Source organism: Anopheles ziemanni, chromosome 2, assembly GCF_943734765.1.
Source record: "Anopheles ziemanni chromosome 2, idAnoZiCoDA_A2_x.2, whole genome shotgun sequence".
Taxonomy (NCBI): Eukaryota; Metazoa; Arthropoda; class Insecta; order Diptera; family Culicidae; genus Anopheles; species Anopheles ziemanni.
The window spans coordinates 61253006-61271938 of record NC_080705.1 but is presented as its reverse complement, the minus strand read 5'-3'; the positions used below and the strand labels follow the sequence as shown (position 1 = coordinate 61271938).

At 42.2% G+C, this 18933-nt stretch overlaps 1 protein-coding gene across 1 annotated transcript in view; it reads left to right on the top strand.

Annotated features, from left to right (window-relative positions):
• Positions 1 to 210: 210 nt before the first annotated feature.
• LOC131287533 (serine-rich adhesin for platelets) overlaps positions 211 to 18933 on the top strand; it is a 72320-nt gene continuing 53597 nt past the window's right edge. The window contains exon 1 of the mRNA XM_058316629.1: positions 211 to 1195. Coding sequence (XP_058172612.1) covers positions 651 to 1195 — 545 coding nt within the window. The 5' untranslated portion in view covers positions 211 to 650. The remainder of the gene's footprint in view (positions 1196 to 18933) is intronic.

Below are 18933 nucleotides of genomic sequence, written 5' to 3'. Positions count from 1 at the left end.
GCAGTGCGGGAGGAAAATTGTTTTAAAACATATCCCCCACACGATAAGAAAATCGCGAGTGTAGGGTATCATAGCAAAACAAAAAGCGCAAACCTTGCGTTTTGGTTCAGGTGCCTGTGTCCATTGTAAGTGTCCCGGGCTAGTCGGAGTTTTACTGCTGCTCGCCCGTTTTCCCGGCAGTGTCACCCAAGTGAGCTTCGTCAGCAGAGGCTGAGTTCTTTGGTTTCAGTTTTCCCTCGCGCCTTTGTCAGCGGAGAACCGACGCAAGAAACTTAAAGCGTCTTGAAAATCGGGTCAACCGTTCCACAAAAAGGTGGAAAGCGGGAGAGAAAAGTTGCACACACACTCTCCTTCCCGGTTACCATAGTGACCTCCGACGACAAACCTGGGCCCGGTTTTCGAGCGGGGTGAATAAAATCCTTCCGACATCGAGATCGTCGGCAAAAAAGAAACCATCAAGAAGGACCTATACCGGTTGTGCGAGCTGGAAAGGCTACACCGGCCTTTCTCCGGACCGACCTAGCGCGCTCGGGGCAACTACTACTGGCCGGGTAACTAAAGAGCAGCCGTTCGAGCTGTCGGGGCTGTGGTGGAGTTGCTGTCGCCTGTGCGCCGGTTGCTGCTGCGTCCGTCCGGCCACTAGCAGCAAGATGGCGGCGACCAACAGAGTGCGGCCGCAGTCGCGCACGAACATTTCGTTCTTCTCGAAGATCCAGGGCAAGATCAGCGACGCGTGCGCGCAGCAAAAGTTCCTCACCGACAAGAAGACGCTCGAGAAGACGTGGAAGCTGATGGACAAGGTGGTCAAACTGTGTCAGCAGTCGAAGATGAACCTCAAGAACAGCCCGCCGTTCATACTGGACATCCTGCCCGACACCTACCAGCGGCTGCACCTGATATACTCCAAGTACGAGGACCAGATGCACCTGCTGCACTCGAACGAGCACTACAACATCTTCATCAACAACCTGATGCGGAAGTGCAAGCAGGCGATCAAGCTGTTCAAGGAGGGCAAGGAGAAGATGTTCGACGAGAATTCGCACTACCGGCGCAACCTCACCAAGCTCAGCCTGGTGTTCTCGCACATGCTGTCCGAGCTGAAGGCCATCTTTCCGAACGGGCTGTTCGCGGGTGACCAGTTTCGCATCACCAAGGCGGATGCGGCCGAATTCTGGAAGACACGCTTCGGCAACAGGTAGGTCGAGAGCTCGATGGGTGGGATTGGAACAAATGTTTTAAACATAAAATTGTACTTGAACTAACCAAAACAAAGATTTATTTGCTACGACCCAACTGCACTTTTGATACAGGACAACATTGAACTTTATTCAAGAAGTGTTAAAAATGGTCACAGTCGTGACTAATACTTCTGATTATTGCTAACAATACTCGCCACAACTAAACCAAGTGTATTTTAAGATATAAGAGCGTAAACAGGCTGATAGTATGTAGATAATTTTGAATTGCTCATTGGTTTGTTGAATGTTTTTCGTGTTTTGATTAGAACAGTTTTGATACGTCCTATAAACAACATTACTCATGGCAAATTCTAATTAACTATTGATAGTTTTGAAATGCCATGCATACAAAAAAACGAAATTCAGATAAAATGAGTCACTTGTGATTATACAACCAAGCCGTTATATCATTAACGCCTACGAAATGGATATAAAAACAAACACCCTCTGTTGGTGCGTGATTAATGTGATGTTTTCAAAAAATATTAATATCAAAATACTCTGGCCAGTTACATTGATTTATTAAAATTCATTCTATAATTTGGAAAGTTTCCACAGAAATAATACGCATGGGTGTTTCCACGTACTGGATCACTAAAAAAAGAATAGAATTTATTCGCATTTTCTTGAATTTTTATTCTTGAAAATATGATTCCTGGAACCGGTGCCCACCATTTCATCTGTAATAATAAGCACGAATGTTGTTTTTTTATACTTTTGTGAGACATTTCACATCAACGCCAAAAGATTCTGTCAGTTTTAATAAAAATGGGCAATCCATCAGCTTAAAATCCTCATTTTAGGTAATCTGCATCTGCCTATGAATGCTGTCAATGAAATGATTAATGAAAAAGCTCAGGAACTATTTCTTGGTTAACCTTTAAATGGATAAGTAAGCATAGCATAGATTCAGAAGGAAAAGTAATAGTAAATAATCATCCAAAACATGCAATCCAACCGAGACATAGATATATTACATTGAAACTGATTTTACCCATTCTCTTGATGGTGCCTAAACGCTTCATTCATTCCACCTTTATGGTTCATAGGTTAATATGCATACATATACAGTTAACCGTTTGACAGAATAAAGGGGTGAAAAACAAATTAAAAGTCAGTTGCTGGCAAAAGGTTAACAAGTGGTAAATCGATTAGTAATGCCACACCTCCGACAGCTTCGGTGAAGATCGCCGTTCAAGTTGCTTTCGAATGACTAATGTGCATCTCAATAACTAACAGAAAGATTAAGCGGTTAAAAAGCACAACTAAATTCCACACCAGAGCTCAAGAAAGGGTTTTTCTGTGAATTTACCATAAGTTCGCCTATGCATGATCGTTTAAGTGTCGAGTGAAATAATGGAACCAGAGCGGGAGACCGAAGTGTGTGTGTTTTACTTTACTGTTCCCCCGGTTCCACTACGTTTGACCTAAGCCAACCTCTCCACCGTAGACGTTGCTCGGCGAGACGCTATTCACACCTACGGCTGTGCATCTTACCGATCGTTTTTGGTGTGGAAACAATTCGGCCCCGCTCCGATCCGTTGGCGATGGCGATGGCGCAAAGAAGGCGCCCGAGAGCACAAACGGTCGGCAAGCTTACCCTTTTCCAATTAATTACGCATCCATCATGGTATGTCGTCATCGGCATTAGCATGATGCGCTGCTTGGAGCCATGCGGTTGCCGTTTGGATGGTGTAGTCGGCGCTGCACTCCCGAGATCAACACTCGTCCAGCTGAGTGTTTCTTTTTCGAAGATCATTCGATGGAGTTGCCCCGGAGCGCGCGTGAGACGCACCAAAGCAAAATAGCAATCAATTGAAGTTCATTCAATATTTTCAATTTTTGTTTATGTTGAAGACGCAGGTGAGATGGAAAAGTCCGACACTGTTTATTATGATTGGCACTTGTATCTTTATCCAGGGATTATTTTACCAATTTTTCGAGTACATTTTTGTTTGCGCATTTCGAAATTTGCACAGAAACGGTAAACTAGAGGATATAAGCTTATTGGCATAGCTGCTAAACGTCGCTCGTTTTGTTTGTATATAATCACTACCGTGTAAACATTTTGTCAAATATTTAATTTTTGTTCATAATTTTGTTTAATTTCCTTTTTTTTCAAAACGATTTCTTCGCTAATCTTCATATTCTCATTCATCGTAAATGACCAAATTTTTAGATATGAAAAAAATTAGGAGACAAAACCAGATGAACACGAGACAAAAGCAAGCTCGAGTTAGAGACAAACACAGATGCGTAAGAATAAAATAGTTGATTCGCGGTTTCATGGGTGGGTTAGAGGCATAGTTAGGTGCCAACGGTTGCACCTCTTCTATGTACAATTTTGACATTAAAAAGTATTGTTAAAGTATACTCTTTGTTATCTAATGCTAAGCTGTCTTATGATTTAGTTTTTATTTTTTCAGATAAGTGTAACAATCGCCCAAAGGCTAAACTCTTCACTCTTGCATTTTCAATCAATTTAAAAATTATGAAATGCCTTTGCTAGTAGATAAAGGGAAAAATACATGTACTATGTCAAATATTGTATCAACATCAAGCAACAATTTGTAATTTAGGGCCAAACTTGTTGTAGTATGTTGGAAAGATATGTTCAATGATATGCGAAAATGTAATGTAGATGGATCCCCAAAATAGGGAGAAAAAGGATTGAAAAGGCTCAAACTGCATTTGGTTGTGTATCGCAATATGTCTTCGGAACAACGCGTATGGTTCCCTAAATTTTATCGCTTTTATGTATCTCCCTTCATGACTTGCAGCGTCAGTTGCGGCCGTCTGTAGGCGATTTTTTTTGCATTAACTGTTCTTATTTCCTTCACCTGCTCGGTCGCGTCCATCGCGGTTTCGCCGAGGGCCGAAGCAACTTCTCTGTTCGATTGATCGTAGATTCGTAAAAACCGCACAATATCCACATATGGACACAATATTTTCACCACCCCTCCACTAACTTCGATGCACTGGGCCGTGACGTTGCCACGAACGTGTTTTTAATGCGCTCGCAAGATCGGAGGGCGGTTTTCGTATGCCACCTTTAAGGTGTTGCCTTGGCCATGTGCGAACGCGTACGAGAGATCTTCGGTGAAAGATAGGCCAGCTGCCGATCCTCCTTTCCGGCAACGGAAGGGCCACTCGGGCGTTGGACACTGGAGGGGTAGCAAAGAACGAAACTGAAACACTTATGCAAAATGATGACTGGTCGCTTCGCCCCCTCGCGAGAAAAGTTCGCGTGCGCCAAATGCACCGGGTGCGGTGACTAAAACACGTGGCATGTGTATGTGTGTCTGTAGGTTGACCGTTGTTGGCTCAAGGAAAATAGATCCGACGTAACCGTTTTCTGGCGCGTAGATGTACCTTTTCCGTTTTTGCCTTTCGCTATAAAAATCCATTCCATTTTTAGCGGGCAAAAACATGACCCGCATCCCGAACCGCTTCTCTCGAGATCATCGGCAGCGTCATGTTTTTTTTTTTTTTTACGTTTCTCACCCAGAATGTTTGACAAGCGAGAGCGAGCGAAGAGGAGGGCATTGACCAATTTGCAAACTTTCAACTCAACAGGGAATTGCACTTGGTTCGCAAAACGGAAGCGGCCGAAAAAAAACGGGGGAGGGTGCAAAAATAAAAACTGGCCCACGAACGAATCAGTGAATATATCCGCCATGGGAGAGAAATGACAAAGGGCCCCACCATCGTGGAATATTTTTTTTCCTCCCTTTTTTCGTCACGATTTTTTCATTTTTAGTGTGTCTGCGTGTGTGTAAATTTCCCGTCTGTCTGTACAATTCGGACACTTGCTTTCTGCATGTTCTGCGCCCCGGATGTGCATGCAAACTGTGGGAGCCATGGCGAGGTGTGGCGTGTTGCACCTTGGGCTGTCCACATTCGTCATCGTCAACGAGGACGGCTCCTTCGTTCCGTTTCGGTGGTTTTTGAGGCATACAGTTTTTAGTTTTTAAAATTGAAAACTCTGGCAAATTAATTACAAATTCTGCTTCCGAGCTGAGGGTCGTATAGATGCACTGCAGACATGTTTCCACAACGGAGCATCCTGACGTTGTATTCTTTTCCCTTTGCCTATCACCACTGAAGCATACGTTTTCTATATTCCCCTTTTCCCCTTAGAAAAGGACGTCAAATTTTATAAGAATTTCTACATGTTGCTTTTAAAATAATGTATTTTTAACACAGAATATTAATTGTTGTATTTCATTTAGAAAATATAAACCAAATCTAAATAAACAGCAATAAATCGCTTTGAAGTATGTCTTTTTATCATTGCAATTTTTCCTACTCAATTCGCTTGAAGCGGGATAACTAAAAAGTTGGTTTAGCTAAGCAACATCAATTTGACTACTACTCATTCAGGTGAAAATGGGTTTTATCAACATTTTCTAGCTTCATTGAAAATCATGACACATTAAATGTGCCCTTTGTTGTGCTAGATATCAATTTAATTGTGCTGAAGTAGCCCATTGTGGAGTTTCGGCCCACCACCGTTGCCATAAAACTCGATGTCAATATAGTTATTGCAAACTTTCCAGAAGCATTGTAATATGATTGGTTACTGTTGTTGTACCCGCAACAATTTATAATTTAATCAATCACGACCCATGAACTGCCGCGTTGTGTTTGTGTCACTTTCCTCCGAAAGTTTCACAATTGATAAAATTAATCATCGATTTTCCGTGCCCCTTCCTCCCCGGCCGGTCCTGGCAAAGGGTGGCCGCGTCTTCGCAGTTGTATTTTACTCTCCCAATTCGATCTCCTCCACCTTTTTCCTCCACATCCGGAAACGGACAGCATCGGTGCAAATGCGAAAATAAAACACCACAATAATGATTAATGAACAGTGACGCATCCCGTGACGTTTACGGAGGGAGGCGGTGGTCGGGGTGGAGGTTGGAGTTTGGCATGGAAAGGAAAAATCTGGATGGATAAAACCCCGAATTTCATGTGTCGGGCTCCCGCCAAAGCACGGCAACAACAAAAATAAAAATACCCCGGGATTATGGCATTATTTTGAGTGACGTTTCGAATAAATCTTTCAAATGATCAGCTAAAAAAGGAAAAAAAAAACGTACCGGTATCGTTTATATTTCACACAATTCTCACGCGCTGATTTTTCCCCCCAAAAAAAAAGCATCCTAGTTGAAATAAATTACCGGGCTTGAAAGTGCGGCGACCGGAGGGACCACAGGCTACGTTTCATTTTCGTCGGTTTGGGAATGTTCCGAATTGTTTCCTGCATTGAATTTTCCGTGCACCGCAATTACTGGTATTAGCATTTCTCCGTCCAGCATCATGCATCTGCACGAAGGGCGAATAGGAGCCAGAAGCATCTTCTTTGTTCAATTTATGTTTCTAGTCGTTGCTTTGCTATGCCGCTCTTCGTTGGCCGCTTCACGCCACCGAAAAAGCATCATCGATTACGTTCGATTCACGTCGCATCCGAGACTGCCCGTGGTGCCGCCGGCGATCGGTAAAGTTTAGAATTAATTTAATTTTCATTCGCTTCTGCTGGCTTGCTCCAAACACTGAGAAGATGAAGACGACACGGGGCCTCTCCCTTCCCGTATAGTTTTATTTCTGACCATTTTCTAAGGCCCCATCGAAATGATGGAAGGGGCTTATGGTTTTAGGGAACGATGGGGGCCTGCGATACGACGGTTTTTCCTTTTCCTCCACCGTTCGTTCGTCGCCCAACATCGGATTCCCTTAGCCCTTGGTTAGCGTTCATACTTGTTTTCTCTTCGACGAAAATACATATAAACACAGCGGAGCTGCTCCAGATGCTCCGTTTCCACAGCCTCCACGGAGGGTCTCACTATAAACATTAACCGGGGAACACAAAGCAGGAGAAGGGAAAATATGAAATCGAAATTTGATTACCATCATTCTTTTCGATTTTTCCGACCAAACCCGAGCCACACCGGGCACTGTGAATGGATTGTGTCCGTCCCAAATCTTGGCGCACCGAAATGGTTTAAGAATTTAACTCAATAAGCTTCCGCAACGATTGAAGGATTTTCCGCCGTAAGCGAGTTTCATTCCCCCTCGTTTCCCTCCGCGATGAAAAAGAAGGGAGTTTAAGTGACGTGGTGGAAAAAATCATCCTTTCTGACCATTGCAGGGGATTTTCTGTGCAATTTATTTGCCGTAAGTTTTGCGCCCCTAAAACCAACCCGATGTCACTGGTCGAACTTTTTTTGTGCCCGACCGATGGTTATCCCCGAACTTTAATGGTGTTTTTGTTTCGGGTCGGGCAGGAGGGAAAACCTTTGCTATTGCAACCCTAGGAGGGTGTTCCTGGACTTCAGTCCCAACGCTCGATGTAATTACCATAAACAAACAGGAAACAAACCTCCAGTGAGTTCTTGTGGAAATTCCATCAGCTGAAAATTCAATGTACGTAAGTTTCCACCAAACAAGCAAGAAAACCCACTGATTGTAAATTATGTTTTGTTTGCAAGGCATCGATTTTCCCATATTGAGAAGAAGGAAAACTAAGTTCCTTCCAGCTTAACTTTCATATGAGTGTAGGATGCAATTTCAAAATGCGTCAAAGCCATTGATGGAAACCCCAACTTCGCATCCACTCAAAGGTCATCCGATGGTAGTTTCGCACGTCCGCAATCGGTTTTCCGCAACGATTTCAATTTCAGCGAGCCATATACACTGCTCCACTCCTTGTTTGAACTGCTCGTTCCTTGTTTTACTCGTTGCCCGAAGGAGATTTGATGTGAAACATTCACTCGCATATACGTTGATCGATAACGGTTGGGTCGGTTGGTGAATTAATCAGATACGGAAAAATACCCTCGCTCAAACCACCGGAAAAACTCGCCCGTTCCGACAATGCGGCGCAATCGATTGGTTCGCACATTGATTTGCCGCGTGACCCAAAGCTAAAAGGGTTTCAACATAAAGTGAAACGTGTATGTCATTTCAGCTGCCAAATTGAGAATGCTTGACTCTGGTTTGGAAAGTTCATTCAATCTCTGTAAAATGTGGTAGTTTTTTAGTCAACGATATGAGAACAAGTTTTAACGTATTTTTGAACAATAAAATATTTATTTTTTGAAATTTTGATGTGATGAAATTTCTAAACATGGGTGAAAAACCCGTTCAAAGACAAATATCAAACTTAGTAAAACGTAAAAGCTTTTAAAACCATCCTTCTCCCATCGAACCATCGTTCACTATCCTGTCATCTTTCTTCTTGCTTGTGAAGATTCCACTTGCTTCGGTCAGAATAACGTTATTTGGTCGATTGTCAATATTTGCGACCGAAGGCGTGATTTCCGGTGGCGAAAAATCGTCCCCCATCCGTGTGTGGCGAAAAATCGATTGGAAATTTCTGGCCGGGCCGCGCGAAAGGACACACACCGCACGTCCACGCTCGACCTGCAAACGCATACCACACCGAGCTGTCCGACATATTTTCCACCGAGGTTTCTGCTTCTGCTGTCTGCTGCCTGCCCCCCCTGTCAAAGCGAAAGCAGATGTAAATATGACTGTGGCGTAAATCCGCGAACATATATAAAAGGGACATTTATTTGCTCGTGTTTCATATTTTTCCTCTTATGATTTATTCAAACACATTCCGCGGGGCTTATGGCTGACTCTGCGCGTATGTGTATTGCGTCCGTGTAGAAACGAGAAAAATGGAAATTGTGCTCTCCTGTTGTAGTTTGCATTGCACGGTGTCGATATGATGTTCCCTTAAAGCATCGGAGTGGGAATTTCAACGCCAAACGCGTGACCCCAGGTTGAGAAATAAGAAGCCAGATATGCGATTTCCGGGAGAGCTGCTCTCGACACCTTCAACAATCATAAGTGTAACACAAATGTTGCCGTGGTGTTTGTATCGTTCACGGAAACCCCAGTAAGGATGCTGGAAAGGGGAAAAACCCCCCGGTAGTCCGTTTTCTTTGTCACCCAACCATTGTCACGTTCTCCACTCTCCGTTTGCTTATCGTGCGTTTTTGTGAATAATATTGTCACTTTGACAAATCGAAGTGACAGTGGAAAGGTAAGGTGCACACGAAACCCTTAAGGGTGGTGAAAAGCGAATGTCATAAATTATACATAAATTGATTTGAACAAATCGCTAAAGGACCGGCACGGGGGGAAATGGCGTAATTTGGAAGTCTAGGACATAAGCGGAAAAGACAAATCTTTTTTAATACCGCTCGGCTGGAGGTTGTTCTTGGTAGAGTATTTCCTACTTATTATTTGTCATCTTCATTCCTTTTTTGTGTTGTTGAAATTTATGATCCAGACGATATGTTGTGCGATACTAGACGTAGTTTAGCTTGTAGGAACATCTGGAATTATTGCTCTAATTTGCTACATTTTCCTGCAAATTGATTGTGCATTGCTGTAATTTATTACATTCTCTACTTCGTGGTCTTCTTCTCTATTCGTGGTTCTCTAAAAAAGTGAAAATTCCCGTGTAATCTATTTGAAATGTTACAAATGAATGCGCATTGCAGAGATAAGCATAATTTTAATAATTGCGACCGAAATCCAGATTTGTTCCATTCTGTTTGAAATAATTTAAACATGTTCTCAAGAGCAAATTAAAATAAGAAATGCCTTAAGAAAGCCTTACGAAAGAGGTAGAGAACCCCGTGACCGTCGGTTATCGATTTGAAATTCTCACCATTACATGAATCCAGAATCGTTTTTTGTGGAAAAACTTAATATACGAACACCTATAGCGTTCAATGTGTCGTAAAAGAATTAACCGGCAAATATGCACTGCAACAAGCCGTCAATTTATTTACAATAGTGACCAATGATCTAAACAAGCGGAGATTGTTGATAAAGTTGAAACATATAAGGTTATAGTATATATTTGGTTTACTTGTATTAATATAGGATACGCAAGAAATGAGTCTTTAAACAGACCTTAAACATGTTTTGCAGCTTTGAGAAGCGATGATTCATTTGACGTGAAGTTTTAAAAGTACACAAACATTCATACTTATTAACACAAACTCTAACATATGCTTTTCACAATTTATCCTTCGTATTTCATTCTTCTCATTCTCGTTAAAATTTGTTCTACGTGATACGAGATATGAGGTCTATTCGCAAAAGGTTGAAACAGAATACGTTTCATGTGTCCAACAGGCTTCGTCTGTAGGGGTTAACCTGTTAGGGAATATTTGCCTTTTTTGCTAAAAGTCATGAGTTTTTTTTTTTTTAACTTTAAGCTTATATAGAACGGTATTTGGTTAAAGCAAAATGCAGCTTTGTTTTTGTGAAATACACCAACACGAAGAGCTAATACGCTCCTTGAATAACCAAATTTGGCTCAATTAAAACGATCAAAAACTTCCAGTGATTTGACCGAAAGTAGTTTTAATTCAAGGAAATAATATTTTTATTTTGAATGATGCGAATTCGTTTTAGTTTGTTCATAAACTGATGCATTTTGCCCCGTTCATAGTTGAAATATTTTTAATTGAAATAGGAATAAATCTGCATATTTTACGAGATTTTTATATGCAGTTTGAACCTCTAATTTGAATCAACAGAACTATATACCCCATTTATCGAAACTATGAATTTTGCACTCTTCATTAGCGGAGTGATCAGCAAAATTACATCAGATCATGTCCGAACAGGTGATGTTTTTGCTTTGTTTTTTTCGCGTTTTTGTAGATTTAGAACTACCAAACTCTCTGGGTGACCATATTTTACTTCACTCTTGGAGGGTGACTATTTGTTTTTTGTTTGACGAAATTAGACAAGGTGTGTTTTGTCTCAGGGGTGGATATTACCCCAGCCAACCCTACCAAGAATATGTCAATGCTCTTTTGACGCTTCTAATGCTTCATACCACTTAAGCGGTCGCGGGTTTAAGTGTGTACTCGTCGCGTGGCGAAAACCTGCGATTCCGACCGCGATTAGACAAGGTTCCGTGTCCAGCAAAGCAAGTGGGGTCGGCAGGCGTAAGGGCTTAAGAAAAGTTTCCCCAGAAAATGCCATCTAGCGAGGAAAAGTGCCGCCCAAGTGCCGGCACCCCCGGTGTTGCGTCTAATCTAATAAACCGACCGACCCGCATGTACCTCGGTCCAAAAGCTGTGTTTCGCAGAACGGAGCGTCGGAATAAAAAAATAAAATAAACCGAACGTTGTAACGCGCGACCAATACCGCGAGCAATATCATTGCACCAACTGTTGTGTCACTTTCCCGGGCTTCCCATTAGGAGATGGTAAAAACTGACAACAATAATCGTGTTGCAAGTGTTAAATAAATGGATTTCACTTGCTTTTTCAAAGAATGTTGGTTCTAACCATCCCTTCTTCTTATTTTTCCCAACGGAGACGGCGCTTTTAAAGCGTGCTATGTGTTTGGCTTCTGCTTCGGATGTTCTCGTCCAAAGCAAAGGGCAGTCGAAAGGTCATTGGAAGGATTTCACTTTTTCCTGCGATAACATGTGCGTGCGTTGCTGGCGCTTCCTTCCGTGTCGGGAAAATATTGGCAGGGATTTTTTCCTCCTGTTTTTTGTTTCGTTTGTTCCCTCAAACACTTCCAATGGAAACAAACCATCCTAGACGAAAGTTCTTCCACGATACGATACGAGCTTCTGCAGGTTTTTTGCTCACTGTTTTCCTAAGGGATTTTCCTAGCTGTATCGCGTTCTGTGCACGGAAATCGATTTTCTATAGTATCGGTCCTCTTAGCGTAATGCTTCTCCACCCATTCGACGACTCGCTACATGATTGTGTTTCGAATGCTTATGTTAGAAAATCTGTTTTCTTAAACCCGTAACGGTCCTCTCATAAGCCAGCGCAAACAAGAAAGAGGATGTTTTACTCGAGAGGGCATGCATATGATTCTTTATGATCTTCCTTTTTTAATGGGTATAATAGTAAAGGTTCGATTCAAAATGCTCTTAGTAGAAGAAATAATCCGAATCGATTACGATGGGATTTCGAGTTTCACTAGTATCAAGTGTCAAATCAAAAACAAGCTCAGTTAACGTTACAATTTTTGATACGAAAACATAATAATCTATAAATGTTCTACATACAATTAAGTGACGTGGCAGAATATTTATCATAATATTCTTACAACTTCAAGCCACACATACATCAACCAACTTGTAAACAATTTTTTGTTTCAGGCATATTTCATTTACTAAAATATGTCTTGCGTGCATGTTCTCCCCTTTTCGCTATCGTGAGCTAATAATACGCATCAGTGAATCGCGAAACAGCCTCTCTGTCTGCCGACATAATAGAAAAAGTAAAACAAAGCAAATTTCAATGCACGACGATGAAACCATAATAGATAGAAGGATAGAAAACGTTATCTGAAAGCAAAAAAAACAACAAATTCAGCTCCCCCTTGTGGCGAAACAATTGCGCAAACATTATGCTCATACGCACGAACCGCCAGCCAACTTACGTCTTACGGAACGCTGTCGTGTGCGTAACAAACGGAGTACAATCAGCTGAAGGAAGTTGAGAAGGCAAAGAAGGTCTTCTGTGCACGGCTGGGCGAATGACCTATGAGCCACCCGCTGCTGAAATAATTAAATGACGTACGGGAATGTAGGTGTGTGTGTGTCTTTTTTTTATCGAGATTGCGATGCATCGCACATAATGAAGAAATAATGTTGTTAAAGCCACAAGGGGGTGGATAACGAAAGGTATCCACATAATATGTTGAGCGTTTTAAGGCGTTTTATAAAATGTTCGAAATGGTGGAAAAACATTACTCGTGTGAGTGAATTAATCTCAGATTCAATAAAGAAATACTCACACTTGGTATATTGCTTAAACCCAAAACTCTTCTGATAAATGTATGCGTCAAAAAGATGATTATCAAAAGCATGAAGCGGAGGAAACAATATTTATTAAAGAAACAAATTGGTCCAACGCTTGGATTATGGCCAAAGTGATCGAGAATGGAAACGGTGAGAAAGCGATCGCTTGATAAGAGAACTAGCTTTCATCAACACCATTCTCACGAATTTATGGTTTTCGGGACTCCCATCTTAGGGGGCTACCCTTCGGTTGGCTTGGTTGACCGTAATAAATTCAACTTATTTTACTGCCATTTCATTCCGTTTCGAAATCCGCATGCGGTGCGAAGTTTGTTGGACGGTCGATCAGTATCTTGAGTTTATAACGGCATCGAAATTGTAACAGGTGGCAACAGTGCGTGACTTGTGGACAAGTCTTCCAAAGAGTAGTGGAGATAAAATCTAGCCTTAAACCTTCCGTTTCGTATCTTGTATCTGAGGTATGATAAACTTGAGACAACACCTTTTACTGTCTACGGTATCGCATTTATCGCCCATTCTTAATCGTTTCCATTACATCAAGGGTATGATATCCTGCAAATGTACAACTTAAACAAGCTGAACAGAGTGGACAAGACGGCGCTATCATTTTTTTAGTCCGATCCAACATACGTATTGGCGCTGTTCACGTGCCCCACCGGCTGGTGACAGGTTCGCGCGGACGTACGTAGAGTGATTAAACCAAAATAAACCGGCAATGTCGTCGGTAATGTTCTAAATCCATCCCGCGAGTGTGTGGGCCTACGAATCTGAGCTGAGGTGGCCGAAGAAATAGGTCGATCGAATGACGAAACAAGTTGCCGGACGAGCGGGGCGAAGGGGATTGGTGCAGGTAAGCAGGCGTGGTGTGGAGCCGTCGGGACCGGAAGTGGATGCCATAAAAATGAGAAAATCATAAATTTGGAGCGAAACCTTCATTCAGTCTGCGACCGGGCGAACCCAGCCGGCGGCACGACATAATGGAGGAAGGAGGCAAGGGACAAGCTCCGAAGGGATATGATGAAGGCGTTGCTAGAATAAATAGTTGAATGCTGCTATACTCGCTCGCCGTCGTCGGTCGTAGAACACGTAGAACCAGGGACGAGCGTACGAGAAGAAGGAATGTAGGGACATTATTAACCGGCGCACTTAATTGGACTCTGACTCAGAGACGGTACAGTGAGATAGGCCTACAGAGAACCGACCGAGCTGACGGCCTAAATCTTGAACTTCTCGTCTCATCGTGTGAGCGCGTCACACGCTGTGGCAGCGGGCTGGCGTATGAATGAACGCAAAGGCATGAATGAATGAGAGTCTGTGAATATATATAAATATTTCGACCGATGACGGATATGACCAACCAAGTAGCTCCTTGGAGAAGATACAGAGCAAAGCGAGGGTAAAATAAACCATTTACCATCGGTAAGATCTCGAGCGAAGCTTGGCAGCCATCATGCCGTGACGGTGGCGCCATCGCTTAAACCGGGTGGCGCCAGTGTGTACTAAAAACCTGTCAAACGCAAGATCGCGTCACAATAAACTGTTTGTTTGTTTTCAAGCTGAAAAGATACGCTAAGATGATAAGATGATGAGAAGTAAAGATAAAATTAAATTGTTATAAAATCACTTCGTCAACCTGGGACGAGTTTTAAGGCACCTTTGGACCTTTTTTTTCAATGGCAAAATCTAAAACTATGGCACAACAATATAACCTTGAATGTGTTGCAGGATTGTCAAATTCTGCTTATCTAGCGATGTGGCTCTTTATTTACATTGGATGCCTTACTTTTTTTTAATAATCTTTGAAGTCTAAATAACAAATTAATCCTTCTTATTTATCGAACTGCCAGCCATATTCATTAGCATGACAATTGGTAAACATCCAACCCCCCATTCTTCTCTGCAATCAGCAACGGGATACAGTTTTACGATCGATAAATTCCAGATCTTGTCTCCCCGGAGTTTGTCTCTTACAACTTTAATAACCGCCATCCACCCACGCACTATCGCATTACGCCGTGCTACGTCACATCATGGATCGGCCCATCCTGTCGACACTTCCAAGGTTTCCCTTCATTTTGCTGGAGTGTGACTCCATCTCCGCCGTATGTCTCCCCTGCCGCCTTGGTGGTCTGTTTGGCCTTTTCAGCCGATTGGAAATAATGTGAGTCGCCGATTAGTCGCGCTAAAGCTGTTTTACTTCTTACAGTTAAGTGTACTGTCGTTGGGTTGCTTTCCGTGACTTGCGCTCCAAGCCCCGCCTGACGCTCTGTCGGAGGGAAGACGCCTAAGACGCTGCGAGGGTGTTAAAGATTTGTTTTTAAATTGAAAATCATTACCAATGGCTTACATTTTCGTTCGCCTACGGAAGGAAGTTCAAATCCGGTCGGGTTCAGTTGCTGCGGCCTTGGGGTAGTCTTGTCTACCGAAAAGTTCGAAGCACAGTTTTCTTCATCGTTCCCGACTGAGTACTCCCTAACTCGCTCGGCTCGGCTTTATCCGAAACAACAAGCTGGAAACAAGCAATCCTCTGTACCGTTCCATTCTGCCGTCATCCTACGCAGAATCCATCCCCCGTTAGTACTTTTGTGTTATGGAATTTGAAATCCGATTTTCCCCAGCCTCTTTCAGGCTCGCGAGGCGAGAACACCTCGGCAGGGAATCATTCCCCCTTCAGATGTTGTAACCGCCGCCGCTGGATTCAGCAAAGCTGGTAGGCAGATGTTAATCCTTTATTAATCTACGGCACAAAAGTTCGTCCTACCGGTGCGTCGTCGTAAGGATGCTCTTCAAGCTTGGAGAATCCTTGTCGAATCATTTGCCGCCGTAGTTCTCCAACTCCTGGCAGCGCAGGCCTTTCGTTAGGCCACTAATTTGTACCGGTACGAATGAGCATTTCATGAGTACTAATCCAGATGGAGCTGATGGCATAGACACTGCGCGGGCGTCGTTGCCCTAACAAAAGGCAACCTTTCCGCCAGCTGTGGTGATGCTACTTGACATCAGCCAACGCCATCAACACGTACGGCCAAGAACGTGAATTCTGTGCTCATTTGATTGCGGATTTCATTTTGATACCGTACGGGTACAAGTTACTTCCAGTCTGCAAACGGTACTAGAGTGCTCTTTTACACTAACGACGATATCATGCGAACACATAGCTTCCTCAAAAGAGTTCTTTTTATAATTAATTTCATTTGGTATTCTTTCTTGAGTACGAGGACTATGGAGAGTTAAACTAATCAACGGGTTTCATCAACACGTTTCGACATTATACATTTACAAGCGGACTTCAATTTCTTACCCTGAGAATTAAATTAGCTCTCATTCAATAACGATTCGAACAAATCATTTTGTTAGTCATCGAATTAGTAATGTAATTTTAACGGGAAGGCTAAAAGAAGGTCCGGCGTACCGCGTACACATCCGGCATGCGAAACCGCAGTGCGTCCATTATTTTCGCTTACTCACACCTTAGAGCTCGAGGTCTATCCCCGGACGGTAAGGGAATTCGTAGCCGTTTTTGCGCGACTTGGCCAAATAGGAAATCGGTCCAAAAACTGCAACGCACCGATGTCCTACTTAGGCTCGCCAAACTATCGCACAAGGAGAAACAGGGGCGGTTGGAAGTTTGAAGGAAATAAAAAAGCGGCATACCTTACTTGTGTGGCGACAACCTGCTAGACCTGCTTAGCATAGGCCGCCAGCAACTCGTCCACGTGCCGTCGACAACCAGTGGCTGCTTCGATCATGTGTGAAGCTCATTGTGAGAAAATAACCTGCAAAAAAACAGTTGGCTCCCCGTGTAACGCTCCGTTGGGAACCGTTTCCCGTTCGGTCTCACCCTTCGGTACCCGCCCCAATGGAGTAAACAGCAATCATTCAAAACCAACGGTCCGCTCCGGGGTCACGCGAGTACGACGTGCGCGCTTAAGCTAATTAATCTTCGACTCCTGCGCCCTTTTCCCAGCGGCTCCACGCAGCGGCTATTCTCTACGCGTGAAAACATTTCACGCATTCTCATTGCATCGGAGGATGGAAGGAACTCCCTTCGGGGGGACCGGCGTGTGCATGAATAGTGTCTATTAGCAGTTAAAGGTGTTTAACAAACACAACAGCGTAGCGCCAAAACTGCGCACCTGCCGCGGACTAGCTCGATTAGACAGCAGTTTTTCTTTTCTTCTCGCTCCATTTCGTGTACTATGGCACTTTGAGTTAGTGGCGGGTATATTAGTGAACCATTAATCTTCCAAAGTGTATCTACTTATTTGCTATTCGTATAGTGATAGTCTAATCGACTTTCGGCAGCTTCTTTGGCGCATATAATTGGAGCCTTGGAAGACATTCCATAAACCATGACAATGATTCAATTTGTACTCATTTTAAACTCATTTTAAAATCCAAGACCTCATCACAGACAACGTGTTATAAAATATGCCTGGAATTAGGAACGACCTCATATGTTAAAATTTACTTCCCTGAATGTCTAACCTTTTAAGGTTAGACTTTTATAGGTTAAAGGGAGCTTCGGTGTACTATTTTTTTTTATTTCAAATTTTCTACTGGAAGAAATTTTAATAAACCCTTTCAGGACCATAAGCTATTTAGGACTAAAATTGGCAATACAACACAATATTTTGGCTATTTGGGGTGTAAAATATAGAATATCACCAGAAAAACCTAGCAGTCTGTGTAGATTTTTTTTTATAATTCCATGGGAAATATTTTTCCTATGGACCATAAACGTAAATAAACGAGTATAGTTATAATATCGGAATTTCTTTTATTTGCTTTCCAAAACAAATTGCATATTAAAAATCCTAATAAATTGTCATTTCTGTAAAAACAATAATAAATTCATCAAGTCTAATAAACTTTCCAAATATTGTTGGTGTTGGTTTTGGAGGAATTAATTTTGACAATTCTTTTTTGTTTATTCGTAAAGAAAGACATTTGCCGCCTTTCTTTGATGTTTCGTTTCAAAAGAATCGTTTTGATAATAGTTTAACAAACAGTAACTAGTTTTGTAGATGGAAAAAATACTTCCCGTGAAAGGGTTAATATACTGGACGAAAAACAGTGTTTCAAAAATAAATAAAACAAAATGTGTTTCTGAAACACAACAAAAATGAACAAAACACGTAGCGTATATAATTTTTTAAAGGATTTAAACGATTTCTACGCTCCCTTATCGTTAACTATCAACTTTAACGTTAACTGACGCTTTCTAAAGCTCAAAATAGTAATTTTAACGCATCATGGCAGCCAAAAATATTGTTGACTCTTTTTTTATGCTCTTGGTGGGTTAATTATAAATGCGCCACAAAATAATGCATGCGACGTAATTCATTTGAATTTGTCTTAACACACAAATCCAGATATCGGTCATTTTGCAATTTTTTTGTCCGAACGCAATTTTCAAATTTAATATCTCAACTACGGCTGCATATTTTTGCAAACAAAGGCCTTTCTTAAAATTTAAAGACGAAGCTGAAGCTGAGATGGAAACACAAATTTCAGATTTTTCTGTTCGACCAGTTCTGAGAACCCTTATATTGCTTTTTAGCTGCCATTTTGACCGCGCTTTTCAAGACGCTATAACTTTTTTATTTTTGAAGATTTTTCAAACCTGTTAAAGGCTGCGCTTTAGTATACTAGTTGACTATCTTTTGGCGTTTTAGGTTGATGCACCTGTCGGTTTTTATGCACTCTGTGAGAAGCAAAAAAAAACAAAATGGCTTTTAAAAGCATCAGATCCGAGCGCAAATGTTCGCGCATGAATTCGCGCGTGTTGTGGATGGTAATAAAAATGTTTCTGGTTATGAAAAAAACCCAAACCACACACGCACACACACAAGAACCGGGCAACAGATG